At 37.4% G+C, this 15,901-nt stretch overlaps 1 protein-coding gene across 1 annotated transcript in view; it reads left to right on the forward strand.

Moving 5' to 3' along the window:
- Positions 1–7,493, forward strand: part of PPP1R1C (protein phosphatase 1 regulatory inhibitor subunit 1C) — a 144,819-nt gene extending 137,326 nt beyond the window's left edge. The window contains exon 5 of the mRNA XM_049887597.1: positions 7,168–7,493. Within this exon, the coding sequence (XP_049743554.1) occupies positions 7,168–7,256 (89 nt within the window). The 3' untranslated portion in view covers positions 7,257–7,493. The remainder of the gene's footprint in view (positions 1–7,167) is intronic.
- Positions 7,494–15,901: the final 8,408 nt, after the last annotated feature.

Here is a 15,901-nt window from a genome sequence, read left to right on the forward strand (position 1 = left end):
TCTTCAAGTTCTAGAATAACACTGGAGGAGATCAATGACAGTGGACGACTGAGTACTGGTGATCCAAGTGAAGAGCCCCCGGGAGGAGTCAGGGGTCCAGGTTCACGTCCTAGCTCAGCCAGCTAACTGCTGTGTGAATTTAAGCAGGCCCTTTTGCCATCCGAGACTGTGCCTTCATGCGTAAACTGAAGAGATTAGACTAGAATTCATATTCATAATCATTTGGGGGTCAGAGCCCCCTCTGAAATTCTTCTGAAAGCTATAGACCTCCCATCTCCCCAAAAGCACAAATACAATTATAAATATAATTCCAGGAGGGTCAGAGGTTCTGTAAAAGTCCTTAAAGACCCTTAGAATGGTTTCTGAGGTCTGAAGTATGTGGTTAGGAAAAAAAAAAAAAAAATGAATCCATTTACATTTGCTACGGCCTGTGTGAATTAGTTTTTAAGTGTGGATTTGGGCCATTTCTGCCATTTGAAAAAAAAAAAAAAAAGAAGTTATAACTATTTCCTTGTAACTGATAGCACCCACAGCAGAGCAGAGCAGTTTATTCAGTAGTATAGCATATCTATGGAAGATGAACTGCATCTCAGCGTCAGAGAGGATACTAGTCCACTCTACTACTCAATGCAGGGTTCCCTCTCTAACCTGCCTCAGAGATCGACACTTAGCTTTGAATAGAACACATATAGCAAAGGGGCACTCATTCACATATTTATTGGTAGGCAGCAATAATTTAGGAATCTGCTTCCTCATATTGAGCTATAATCTGCCCCCACTAGATAAATATCAGCCACCGACCCTATTTCTGCCCTCAGGAGCTACACAGGTAAATTTTATTTAATTTTCCAGTCTTTTAGAAATTCAAAGGCAGCCCCTCTTGTCATCTCTTACTTTTCTTTATGCTAAACATTCCAGTCTCCTCTACAAATTCCTCTAAAATAGTGATTGCATGAGACCACTTTTTATCTCTAATACCCTCTTCAGTGGTCTTCCTGAAATGCAAAGCCCATAACTAGACAGCATAATCCTGAAAAAGTCTGACCAATACATAGTCAACACATAGACAGCAGTTCCTCTCTTAAACTGTTGGCCCTACTGTTAGGAATGCTACCAACACCGCCCAGACCTCTGTTCTTAGAAACAAGTGACTCTAGCTGGGTAGTGTTGAAATTGTGTCACCTAAAATCTAGGTTGCCCTCCTTTATTTTTTTAGAACCAAAATAAATATTCTTAAAAAAAAAAATTCATATTGGCTTCTACCTTAATTGTTTAGGCTCAGTATTCCAGCTCTTGAGAATCTTTTGGAATAGTGCTTGTGTCATTCATTGTGTTCTCTTGTCTTTCAAATAATAAGCCTGGCTTCTTTTGCTCCAAAATAGTTGATCAAAATATTAGCCTGTGATCTGCCAAACAGAGCCTCCCTCCGTGGATTCATTATTTGTAGCTCTTTACTCAGTCACTTTATGACGTCATCCGACTGCCATTTAACCATCTGATCTACAGAATGCAGAAGAGCATGGGTATGATGTTCTGCTTAGGGGGGAGGGCTGGAGAGATGGGGAGGCAACATTTATTTCTTTTCTTTTTTTCCCCTTTTACGCAATCTACTTTCTTTCCCTTTAATTCTATCTTCTTCATTTCTTCACGTATCCAAAATGCACTTTATGGCCCCATACTATAAAGGAAAGAAAGTCCATGGTCTTTTGGGGGGTTTCTGTGTCTTCTGCCTGTATGCCACCAGGCTGAGTCTGTGCTTGCTCCAGGAGGCCTTTTATCATACACCGAGCCTCAGCCCCTGTGCAAATGGAGTGTTTTCCTACATGCTTATTAGTGTTTGGCAGAGAAATTTCATCAACACCCCTAGACTGGTTTACTTTTCTCCACCTCCAGAGTTACTCAAATACCAAGTTAGTTTTTAAAGAAAAGTCACACACAAAGTATATTCATGTTGGGAAGTGGGGAGAATGTGGCAAGAAAGAAATTATTAGGCAGCCCTCAGCAGACTTCACACTTTAGTCTCAGCATTATTGCACCAATAACAAAATGAATATTGCAGATAGGAACTAAAAGTTTGACCTATAGGCTGTTTCAAAACACAAATTAACCAACCATCGATTATCGAATTGCAAGATGGAATTAGCGTAAACTGCTTTGGAATCAAGGATCTATGGTGGATATCCTGTCACTAGCTCCTGCCTCATCAAAGCCTTTTTCTTCAAAATAGTTCATATCACAGCTGGAAGGACTAAGAAGTAAGCTGTCCAAAGTTTGTCTAAATGAGTGATTTTACTTGGGAAAAGGTATGGTATTCTTATACAACTTTGTGACCATTATTATCATAAAATGAATTAAATGTGGACCAGGGCAAGCAAGTAGACCTATATTCAAGTGTAGAAAGTGGTTGATTAGTGGTTTACTAAACTGGATATTTTGATTACTGATTTTTTTTTTTTTTTGGTGCAACCTCCTGATATATGAGGCAAATCAGGCATTAAGTTGTTTACCCTTATCTAAAGAAAGTGGTCTTGAACACAATTTATCACTTCATAATTGCCTTGTGGAAGAGAGAGACATGTTCTGGAGCCAACAGATCCTTCAAAAACCCTAGGAAGACACAGACAGCCTCAGCTCAGGAAAGAGAGAGTTGCTGTTGTTGTTGTTAGGTGCTGTCGAGTCGGTTTCGACTCATAGTGACCCTATGTACCACAGAACAAAGTGCTGCCTGGTCCCGTGCCATGCTCACCATTGTTATATCTAAGCCCATTGTTGAAGCCACTGTTTCAGTCCATCTGGTTGAGGACTTCCTCTTTTTCGCTGACCCTCTACTTTATCAAGCATGATGTCCTTCTCCAGGGACTGGTCCCTCCTGACAACGTGTTCAAATTACGTAAGATGTAGTCTCACCATCCTTGCTTCTAAGGAACATTCTTGCTGTACTTCTTCCAAGACAGATTTGTTTGTTCTTTTGGCAGGCCATGGTATATTCAATATTCTTCACCAATACCACAATTCAAAGGTGCCCATTCTTCTTCAGCCTTCCTTATTCATTGTCCAGCTTTTGCATGTATATAAGACAATTGAAAATACCTTGGCTTGGGTCAGGTACACCTTAGTCTTCAAGGTGACATCTTTGCTTTTCAAAACTTTAAAGAGATCTTTTGCAGCAGATTTTCCCAGGCAATGCATCTTTTGATTCCTTGATTGCTGCTTCCATGAGTGTTGATTGGGGATCCAAGTAAAATGAAATCGTTGGCAACTTCAGTCTTTTCACCATTTATCATGATGTTGCTTATTGGCCCAGTTGTGAGGAATTTTGTTTTCTTTATGTTGTTGCATAATCCATACTGAAGGCTGTGGTCTTTGATCTTCATCAGTAAGTGCTTCAGTTCCTCTGCACTTTCAGCAAGCAAGGTTGTGTCATCTGCATAAACAGGTTGTTAATGAGTCTTCCTCCAGTCCTGATGCCCTGTTCTTCTCCATACAGTCCAGCTTCTCGGATTATTTGCTCAGCATACAGATAGGATAGGTAAGGTGAAAGGATACAACCTTGATGCACACCCTTCCTGACTTTAAACTACTCAGTATCCCCACGTTCTATTCAAACAACTGTCTCTTGATCTATGTACAGATTCCTCATGAACACAATTAAGTGTTCTGGAATTCCCATTCTTCAAAATGTTATCCATAAGTTGTTATGATCCACACAGTTGAATGCTTTTGCATAGTCAATAAGACACAGGTAAGCATCTTTCTGCTATTTTCTGCTCTCAGCCAGGATCCATTTGACATCAGCAAAGATATCCCCAGTTCCGTGTCCTCTTCTGAATCCAGCCTGAACTTCTGGCAGTTCCCTGTCTATGTACTGCTGTAGCTGCTTTTGAATGATCTTCAGCAAAATTTTACTTGCATGTGATATTAATGATATTGTTTGATAATTTCCATATCCGGTTGGCTCACCTTTCTTGGGAATAGGCATAAATATGGATCTCTTCCTGTCAGTTGGTCAGGTAGCTGTCTTCCAAATTTCTTGGCATAGACAAGTGAGTACTTCCAGCACTGCATCCATTTGTTGAAATATCTCATATGCTGTCAATTCCCGGAGCCTTGTTTTTCACCAATGCCTTCGCCACAGCTTGGACTTCTTCCCTCAGTACCATCGGTTCCTGATCACATGCTACTTCTTGAAATGGTTGAACATCAACCAATTCCTTTTGGCATAATAACTCTGTGTATTCCTTCCATCTTTTTTGATGCTTCTTATGTCATTTAATATATTCCCCATGAAATCCTTCACTATTGCAACTCGAAGCTTGAATTTTCTCTTCAGCTCTTTCAGCTTGAAAAATGCGGAGAGTGTTCTTCCTTTTTGGTTTTCTATCTCCAGCTCTTTGCACGTCATTATAATACTTTATTTTGTCTTCTTGAGCTGCCCTTTGAAATCTTCTGTTCAGTTCTTTTACTTCATCATTTCTTCCTTTTGCTTTAGCTACTTGACATTCAAGAGCAAGTTTCAGAGTCTCTTCTGACATCCATTTTGTTCTTTTCTTTCTTTCCTGTCTTTTTAATGACCTCTTGCTTTCTCCGTGTATGATATTCTTGATCTCATTCCACAACTCGTCTGGTCTTCGGTCATCAGTGTTCAACATGTCAAATCTATTCTTGAGATGGTCTCTAAATTCAGGTGGGATATACTCAAGATAGTACCTTGGCTCTTGTCAACTGGGTCTAATTTTCTTCAGTTTCAACTTGAACTTGCATATGAGCAATTGATGGTCTGTTCTGCAGTCAGCCCCTGGCCTTGTTCTGACTGATGCTTGGCAGACAGCTAAATGACAACTGTTCTTTAGTATTTCAGAAGGAATTCTAAGATCCTCTGAATCAGATTAGTTAATACACTAAACCTATGGTAAATCCTAGAGAATGATAGGAAACTCTAAGTCAGCATCCAGAAAGCTAATGGTGAGAATGAGTTGGGGCCTTGTGACAAGGGGCATGTATGAATCATTCATTCATTCATTTAGTAAGTATATATTGAGGTACTCCAATGTATCAGGACTTCTCTTAGAACTGCATAGCCTTTATAATTTTGAACAAATCACTTATCTTCTCTGAGTCTAAATTTTACCATCTAGGAATTTCCTTGTGGAGTTGTTCTGAGGTTTCAGTGGCTCATGTATATAAGACTCTAGCAGAATGACTGGATGCACAATAAACTCCCTTCCCTGCTCCTTAACATTTAAACTTTTTTTTTTTTTGATGTAATGTATAATAATATGAAGTAAGTTCCATTTCTTAATAACAAATTTCTCTCTACAGTCTTGGGTGAACAAGAATTGTGAATGATCTATGTTCGTAGATGAAATTAAAGTATTTAAATATTATTACAACTGATCAAATATTTTTGTAAGACAATCCACCAAGCCCAAGGATGTCATTCTTTGCCAAATAGCACTCTGAAACTTGTTAACTGCAGTACATGTAAATCCACACTTTTCTTGAGTCCCTTCGTTTCACAGCAAACACGAGCTGTGACTTCCTTTTTCCTTTCAGTTCTAACTGGAATCTTTTTGGGTAATACTTACAAAAATCTAGTAAACCAATTTTCTAAAATATAAAATACATATAACATTTTTCAGGTTAATTTTCACTGCATGGAATTTAACAGACCCAAGTGAAATGAACAATAATGTCATAGATGGAGTGTAGTTGTAGTAGTTGCCTTCTGATTATACTCAAAATTTGAATTAATTTTGGAAAAACAAAAACAGAAGACACATTATTATGGAACTGCCAAAGGCATAATACCATATCGTTTGTTGCTTCATTAACTCAGTCAACCATTTAGAGAATAAATTTTCACGAGTACCTACTGTTTGCCATGTCTTGGGAGAAGTACAACCAGAATGCTCCTTAGAAGCAAGGATGGGGAGACAGCATCTTACCTACTTTGGACAGTTATCAGGAAGGATCAGTTCCTGGAGAAGGACATCATGCCTCGTAGAGTACAGAGTCAGCAAAAAAGAGGAAGAACCTCAACGAGATAGATTGACACAGTGGCTGCAACAATGGGCTCAGGCATAACAACGATTGTGAGCATGACAAAGGAGCAGGCAGTGTTTCTTTCTGAGGTACATAGGGTTGCTATATGGCACCTAACAACAACAACAACAACTGTGCTAGGCACTGTGCCTAGGACTTCAAATCAAAGCTGCATAATCCCTGACATTAAGAAATTTGCTCTAAAGAAGAGAAAGATATGTAAACAAACGCAGTTCTATTAGGTAATTGCTACAAAACAAGGTGATTTGAGAGTAGTGAGGGTATATGAGAAAGATCAGCAAAGTCTACTTTGGGAACTGGGGAAGCATCACAGAGGAGGCAAGTTGAGACGGGAAGGATGAGTGGGAGATTGCCAGGTGGGTAAGTAGGGCGAAGATGTTTGGCAATGAGAACAGAATGCAGAAAGTATGGAGGCCTGAGGGAGTCTGGAGTGGCCAGGGAACAGGGAATGAGCACGTTAAAGCATAAATTGTTGAGAGGGGAGGAGCAGGAAGATCTAGTAAGAAAGAGCCCTAATAGGTAGAGATCAGGTCATATGAGCCTTGTTATCACAGGCAAAGGTACATGAATTCTGTCCCTCTCTATAGGTTGTGAAGGAAGTTACTGAAGAATTTTGAATAGAGAAGTTTCATGAGCATGTTCAGATTCCTAAGGAAGACTAACAGTATTGTGATTCTTGTTGTTTACAAGTTCCAGAAATGGCACACACACAAATTACAGGCCTTTTGTTCCTAGGAGTTTCAATGGTTCTCATTGTAATAGAACTCAGGAATGCCAAAAGAAATATTTGAACTAAATGATATGTATCAGAATTATAATAGGAGCCTGTGAGCAGATTTTTAGATAACAGGTTTTTAATAGGCTATGATGCAATTCTTAATGGAAATGATTTAATTTTAAAAGATAGCCTGTCTCTAATGGAAATTTAGCCTGGTATGTTTTTTATTACTTGGTGAATTAAAAGGATTACGTTGTTGAGATTCTTGTAGAAAAACACACACACCAATGAAAATTTTCTACTGCTTTTCTTTAGCTTTTACAGCAAAACAGTGACTCTGTCAGAAATAAATTTCACTTAAATTATCATAATTTTTATAATTTCAGGGGTTAAGCATTTGAAAGGCCAGAATGAATCAGCATTCCCTGAAGAAGAAGAAGGTGCAAATGAAAAAGAGGAGCAAAGGGACCATTAATTATGGATCTGCAGCAAGAAGATTTCTTGGAAATAACAGAACTATTAACTTTTCTGAATATCCCATGGAACTGCACTCCAGAAGCATTCTCCATCTTTGCACTCCACTCATACAGTAGCAACACATCTTCTGGGAAGCCCTCCTTGACTGAACTTTAGAACTAAGTACAAATTATTCCATATTACTTATAATTAAAGAATAAGCCTTTATTTTATGGTGACTTTTCCTTTTCACAACTTAGAAATTTGCAAACATGTGTGTTCTAACTTTAATACTGCCAGAGCTTAATCCTTGATATCCTACTGATATGGTTTGACTTCTAAAGTCAAATGTAAATAGCATCACTTTAAGAGTAAAAAATAAATATTAAATACATTTAGACATGAGTGTGTGTCTGGGTTTAACTTAAAGAGAAATGTTTAACGAAAAGTGGACTTTAAAGTTGAGATCAGCATTTATCATGGTTCTTTATACAGAACAGTATGCAGTATTGATTCCAAAATGATGAAGAAATACCAGACTGTTGGTGCAAAAGACCACATTATAATAGATTTTGAGTATTAAACACCTCTTTTCCCGCCAACACAACATTAATGCTTAAAGAGATACAGAATTCTCTCCACTTTCTAAGCTGTGAGAGATATATTGTCCAGCATTTCTACTCTTCATTAAGAAAAAAAAATGCAAAATAAAAAATGACAAAACCTAGCCCCTTTTGGGGGGTTAGTTCTTGAAACATGGGCCATCTACTTCCATTTGCTGTATAATGAATCATTAAAAAAATACCCGTAGCCCTCAAGTCAATTCCGACTCATAGCTACCCTATAGGACAGAATAGAACTGCCCCACAGGGTTTCCGAGGAGGGTTAGTGGATTCAAATTGCCTACCTTTTGCTTAGCAGTCAAGCTCTTAATCAGTTAGCACTTTATAAATCTTCTCTATCATAAAATAAAAGTTTATTACATATATTCACTCATTTATTAATTCAACAACTATTTTTTATGAAGTTATCCCTAGAAAGGCATGCAGCTGGAGGTTATGAAAATGATGGAAAGATTATTTTGTCCCTATAGACCTGGCAGAGAAGGTAAGGCATAAGTAAAACAAAAAAAAAAAACAAGGTTTTCTAAGACAGCATGTATTTATCATGTACCAAACCTATTGCCGTCGAGTGGATTCCAACTCATAGTGACCGTATAGGACAGAGTAGAACTGTCCCACAGAGTTTCCACGGACAGCCTGGTGGATCTGAACTGCTAACTTTTTTGGTTAGCAGCCATAGCTCTTACCCACTGTATGGTTTTTGTTAATTCAAAGTTCTGACTTTCGGATTGCAAAATATTTACACCATAAAACTTAGTGGGGGTGGAGGAATGCCAAATTTGTTTACCACATTGATGATATTGCTGAGGTTCAGCTGTTTCATGGATGAAAAAAATGAAATGATTTCTCAAAAGCTGGTACAAAGGGAAATTAAGACAGGAAGGAAAAAAAAGTGAAATCCATTGTGGGATCTTTATATCAAAATTCAAAGAAGTAAAATGATTGTTTTAAAATTTGAATATGAGTCTTATAAAATAGAGATTAAGAGAGTAAAGAGAGTAGTGTGGTGCAAATGGTTAAATGTCTGGCTGCTAACCCAACGGTTGGCTATTCGAAACTACCCAGAGGCTCCTTGGGAAAAAGACCTGGTGATCTGCTCCTGTAAAGACTGCAGCCAAGAAAACCCTATTGGGCAGCTCCAGTCTGTCTCATGGGGTTGCTATGAGTTAAAATCGACTTCATGGCACCTAACAACATAAGAGAATACAGTAAGGATAAAATCACTTTCCTTAGTATATTTTCCTGGAGAAAATACATGCAAAACTACCTTACTGAGGTGCAGTTACCACAAGTGTGAATCAAGTACTCTGTTTTCACATATCTTCCCTCCCTCCCTCCCTCCCTCCCTCCCTCCCTCCCTCCTTCTCTCCCTCCTTGTCTTTTTGAAGTTTCCGGACCACCTACTGTGGTGATCTGTTTGATTGCCTAAGTTTCTCTCTACTTAAAATCTGATTAAACCACATATTTGTTTTAAATGATTTTGAGTTATTTGTGTTTTGAAAAACATCCAGAGGCCCCTTGAGAGTATTTGAGACACCCCGAGGTGCTAAAAAATAAAATTGTCCCTCCCTTTCCTTTAACAGACACTTTTATAAAAATTTTTCAGATGGATTCAGGCAAACAAAAAGAAACCAAAGCTTTTGCTGACTTCGTGACAGCATTTGGGAAAATAAACAGCATGGTTTCTGGATTCTTCTACTCTTTTCTCCATTCTCAAAAGCACAAAGAGATCAAAATTAAAAATATAACTTTTTCTTAGGTAATCCTGGGTTCTTCTATTCTGTTATCCACTCTCAAAACACAAAGAAATCAAATTGAAAGCTTAAGTTTTCCTTGGGAAATGTGTTGGCTTACTCAGAAATTTGAAGGAAATCAGCTGAGATAATGGCTTTTCAGTTTCCTTTTTTCACACAATTATAGTTTACAACAAGTGCCTCCCCCCGCCCCTGCCGAAGACAATTTGACTTCAGTTTGGCTGAATGATCAAAGGAATTTTCTGACCAAAACAAAATAAAAACTTTATATTTCACAGACCACACTTGTAGTATAATGTTAGTAGATGGGCTTTGAGTCACCTCTACTTGGGTTCAAATTAACCTCTACCAGATTTTAGACTTGGTTTCCCCATCGATAAAATGGGGACAATCATGCCTACTCCACAGGATTTTTGTGAATTAAATAAGATCTAGGAAATGCTTACCCAGCTTTGGGAGCACTCGATAACTGATGTCTATTACTATCATGAAGGGGCAGTGGTGGTTCTGTGGTAGAATGCTCATCTTCCATGTGGAAGACCCAGGTTTAATTCCTGGTCAATGCACCTAAAACACAACCACACCTGTCTGTCAGTGGAAGCTTGCATGTTGCTATGATGCCGAATAGGTTTCAGACTAAGACAGACTAGGAAGAAAGGCCTGACAATCTACTTCTGAAAAATCAGACAATGAAAACCCTCTGGATCACAACAACCCAATTCTGTTGTGCATGGGGTGGCCGTGAGTCAGGGGCCAACTCCACGGCAGCTAACAGCAACATTATTACTATTAGAAAGGACCTCAGAGGCCATCTATCCAAATATTATCTTATACATGATCCTCTTCAACTTCACAGGCAAGTTTTTATTGAAGAGCCCCACCTGTACCCCAAACCAACCAAAAAGGTCTACTTGTTCTGCCCTGTGTTAAATTTCCTCTTTCCTGATACAATCACCTTTTTTGTTTTTTAACCTTTGAAACCTCCAGAATAAGTTTAACTCCTTTCCCGTATTACAGCCATTCAGATATTGAAGAATGCTCTCATGTCTCCTCATAAATGGCTTCAACCCTGCTTTAAGACATCACTAGTTCCTCCAAACATTTTCTCATCGTCCAGGCCTTTCGCTTCTGCAACTCCTTCAATTATTTATTACTAAATGTAAGAAAAGCTCTGTCAGGGGGATAAGCTAGAGATTATTTTCTTTTCCTTCAATACTTGAGGAAACTGAAGCATACTGTGTAGTTGGGCAGGTCAGAATTCTAGGCCAGGGTGCTTCCTATTATAGAATAATTTTGTGACCGTTTTTCTCTCTTCCCACAGTTGTTCAGGGTAAGGGTTTTTATAAGAAACAAAATTCTCAGACTCATTTATGTTCTCAAAAATGTTTTCACCACTGACTTTTAATTTGAATTCAATATATGTGAATGCTTTCTAAATTGTGGAAAACAAGATGATTTTAAGTTGTCCACAGACAGATTATTTTTATTTGCATACAGGCAATCCCCAGATTATGGACAAGTTCTGTTCCTAAGCCTGTCCTTAAACTGAATTTGCACCCTAGATCAGAATATTTAGGTACGATTTGTATCTAAAGTCAGATAGTCAAATTTTTTTCTTAATATATAGTGTACCTTTCTATGTATAAAAACATTTAAAGAAACACTTCCAGATACACTAAAAGATCTTTAACATAATACAGTAATAATAAGAATGTTTTGAAGCTCATCAAAAAGTAGCATCCATTAGTTATTATGAACCATTGTATGTACCTTGAATTTTTAATATAGTAAGCTTTCTGGGGGTTGGTTTATAACTACAGGTTGTACATAAGTTGGACATTTATAACCTGGAGACTGCCTGTATTGGAAAAATACATAAACAGGAATCCATGATTTTGTAGCTACTGTGGCTTAGCTGTGGCAAGTTTAAAATGTGAATATATTAAAGTTATTTTAAAGGAAAATATTAAATAAATATAGTAGAGGTGATATTCAAAAATCACAAAAGTGATATACAACTGCCTGAAGTTTTGGAAGCACTGGGTTTTGGATATTGCCATAGCAAGTAACTTCAGTGTAAGTATTACAGAGTTCCTTAAAAGCCATATGGATTTATGAATTCATAAATAAACCACTTATATTGCATTAATTAAAAAACAAGCCTTTATCTGTTTCTTCATCCACATCTAAAAGCAAACACTTTTAAGTAAGGACAAACTGAATAATAGAAAAAAACATGTCTACCCACATTAAAGTGTTATGTTCGTATGTAATTCTGTATGGTCGTTTTTTCTGAGGAAGGGAAAAAGGGAAAGAAATGTCGTTACTCATTTTTTTAGTCTCTGATTCCAAAATCCAGTCCTCAATGCCCCTAGCAGGCCTATTAATTAATAAAAATGTCTCTGTTGCTGAAATGTTCAATCTGTTAAGGAAGTAAAATTCTCGGATCTCATGGCATCATAACATTCTGAGAAAAAATCTAAATATCAGAGAAAGAAGAGCTTTTAGAAAATGATGGAGGGAGCATCTTTGGTTTTAAATGACACGGTAAGTAACTAAGGTGTAACCTTCGCAAACATCCTACACAGTTCACATTGTCATGGGGGTAAGTGTATGCTTTGTGAATCCAATGCAATAGTCTACACGAACGCAGAGGTGCCCGGCCACCTTTTCTAAAGAGGCTGCGATTGAACTACAGGTATACTCTTGATCTTCATATTGGGAGGCCCCTCATTTTGTGGACCCAGACATTGGTGCAGCCACTCCCTGTACTGCATTCATAATCTATTTTAAGCAGGTAATGGAGGCTCGTGAAAATAGATTAGAGAGAAAAGTGGGCAAAGATGAGAGTTAAAGAAGCTTGGAGAGTCGAGGAAAGAACTCTTCGGAGAAAGTGAGTTCAAAAAGTATTGGAGTCATCTTTACTTTTTGTTTCTCACTCTATCTGTTTCCCAAGTGAATAGAATTTCTCATCCCTGGGGCATCTAAAGGAAGCACAGATTAGTTTCGCACAGCAAGGAGTTGAGAACACTAAAACTAGATATTTCGTCACTTAAAAATGCACACATTACATAATTTTCATGACAGACATGTAGCTGAATATATGAATCGGAATTTGACTTGACAGCAATGGTTAAGGGGTAGCCGAATAGCACAATTAACATACCTTTATTCAACACTGTTTTTCATAGGATAAGGTGGTATAGTTAAAGAAAAACAAACAACAACAACAACAAAATTATGCTTAGTAAACTCTCAAGTTGTCATCAAGTCAGTTCTGACTCATAGCAACCCTATAGGGAAGAGTAGAACTGCCCCATAGTTTCCAAGGAGAAGCTGATGGATTCAAACTGCCAACATTTTGGTTAGTAGTCTGAACTCTTAACCACTGCACCACCAGGTGTCTGCTTTATAAACAGGGGACCAAAATTCTTGTTCATCATTCAATCAACACACATGAATGCTTACAGCACACTAGACATCGTTTTTAGGTGCTAGGGATAGAGGTGTCAACAAGAGAGTTAAATCCTTAAATCCATGGGATAAATATTCTAACCAATAGGTAAATGAGATCATTTCAGATAGTGGTAAATTCCTGGAAGGAACTAAATCAAGGTGATGTGGCAGCAGGTGGCTTCTTCTCTCTATCCTAGCTGTGTGAAATTAGGCAAGCCCTTTAACCATTCTGGAACTCGGTTTTCTGATCAGTGAAATGTGGTGAATGGTATGAGAGATGACCAGGTGATCTTGTGAGGCCCCTTCCAGCTCTAAAGTTTCTCCCCTCTAATTCTCCTTCAGGAATTGCAGGCAAGCAGAAAAGGAGGAAAAATGAGATGGAAATAGATGGAAAGCAGCAGTATAGGGGAAGATGAGAAGAGGAAAGGGGCATCCTTGGATGCGTGTACGACAGCCAACAGAATAAAATTGCTTGAGTGAAAAATACACACATGCATGGATAATTAGCATTAGCATTGCAACTAATTATGTTTTCTGACTTTTAAAACCTCCCCTTAGAAAATGACCTGAAAAACAATGAGGAGTTTTTAAAATTTGTTTATTTATTTATTTAAGATTTAAAAGTCCTTTCAGGAAAAACGTTCCTCCTACAAATCACTAACTGGATAATTTACTCTTTCCTTGCACAGAAGCTTTGTTGCTATTTAGTGCTGCTTACCAGATTTTTCCCTTTAGAGAGATTTATGTGACATGGTATTAAATTCTCTGGAACATTTTCACTGTGTCTTGGAGTAGCTATTTTCTTTTTCTCCTCCAGGTGCAAAACTAGTGGTTCTTAGAGCTGGTCCCTAACCAGCAGCATTAGCTTCACCTGGGAACCTGTTAGAAATGCAAATTACCAGCAAGTTTTCCTACAGAAGCCACAGCTCCTACCTGAGATTGGAAAAATACCAACACAAAACAGTCATCACCACCGCCTCCAACCCCATTAAGATTTGTTATTTTCTCCCTGCTGGATTATTTTCTGAAGCACTTTAGATATTTTATGCAAAAATATTGACATGTTTTTCAGAAATTTTCCTTCACTTTGTTATACTGCACTATTTGCCATGTCCTTGCCTTTGGTTTTCATTTATTTGTCTCTAAGACTGAAAAAAAGATTGTGAAGTTGAAGTGATTTATTTTTAGTTTTTTCTGATTTCTGGATTCTGAGCCTTCTCCTCCAATTGGGAGACTTTCAAATACGTTTCCTTTGTGTCTTTTCAAATTCTTTTGCATTTATTTCTTCCTTTGTTTCTTTTCCCAATTCACCAGTTTTGATTCAATTTAATTCCACAGATGTATATTGATAATCTACTGTGTGCCAACTACTGATATAAGCATCTGATATAGAAATGAAAAAGCTATTATTGTTGCTACTATCCTACTTGTAAATATTTGTTCAGTTCTTTGCAACCAATAAAGTGGTTTTGCCTAGTTATTTTAGTTGATAATTACACCAGATATGTGTGACAGGTAAGAGATTCATTTCACAGACAAGAAAACTACAGCCCAGAGAAAACAAGTGGCCATAAATTAACCAATAATCCAACAAGCCCTTCCACTAATTTACAATTTGTTTGAGATGTTGGGATGAGGAGTTTTTAGGACAGAAAATCCTCTCCTCCTTAAAGGAAAAAAAAAAAGAGGAACCAAACCCATTGCCGTCAAGTGGTTTCCAACTCCTAGTGACCCTATAGGACAGAGTAGAACTGCCTAATAGAGTTTCCAAGGAGCGCCTGGAAGATTGGAACTGCTGACCTTTTTGGTTAGCAGCCATAGCACTTAACCACTACCCCACCAGGGTACCCTTCTTAGGGATGGCTTTTATGTTTTTGGTGTATTACAGTATCTTAAAGATTGACTTAGAACTAACCTTTCTACATTTTAGATATAAAACGTTGGGGGATATTTTGCTAATGAGGCTGGAGTGGAAGAATCTCAGTTCTACTTTAATTGTTCGGCATTAACTTCAAAGATGACCTGTGACAAATAAAAAAAGAAATATGGTTCACTTTAAAATATTTTTAATTTTTAAACACATTTAATGTTTTCTGAATTTTAATCTATACTTTTAAAAAAAACCTTTAGTAACTTAAAAAAGGAGAGAATTGTTAAGTTTATGACAATCTTAAAAATAATCTTTCTTAAAGAATAAGAGATCAATCTTTTTAATTTGTTTCTTTTTTGTGTTTTTTTTCATAAATTATAAAATAAAAATGAAAAAAATTTCACAAATTTCTGTATTTTGGAATATTCTATCTGGTGTTCTCAAGCTAACTGAGAAGTGAGTTTAATTGGAATTTCAAAGTACTTTTCTCAAAAATAACAGAGGTATAATATGGCTTTTTATGAAGCAAAGCAACGGAAGAAGAAGAACTTCACAGGAACAAATAGCGTACAGATGGCTGAACAACTCTTTAATAATTACAGCAGAAGAGCTTTTCTTTATTTTTTTAAAGAGACTAGCACTTTGCAAGGCATGGAAGTAGATGGGCGGTTTCCCATCACATTTCCCCTACAGCATGAATTCTGTGACCCTGTTCCCCTAATCATGCTAATTATGTTACCATATGTTGCTCTCATCTTTCTTTTCTTTGCCCTTGTAGGACATAGATTTCCTATTTTGAATTTGTCACTTGTTTATTACATTTGTCAAGTGTTTTAAACATTGTATGGGTCCTTTATTTGCTTTTGAGAATGTTCAATAGTCTAAAAATTAAATCTTGACATGAAGGCTGGTTATTACTAAGACAGAACTTTTACTACTAAATCCTGTACTTCTACCTGGT

This window comes from Elephas maximus, chromosome 6 (genome assembly GCF_024166365.1).
Source record: "Elephas maximus indicus isolate mEleMax1 chromosome 6, mEleMax1 primary haplotype, whole genome shotgun sequence".
In the NCBI taxonomy this organism is placed as follows: domain Eukaryota; kingdom Metazoa; phylum Chordata; class Mammalia; order Proboscidea; family Elephantidae; genus Elephas; species Elephas maximus.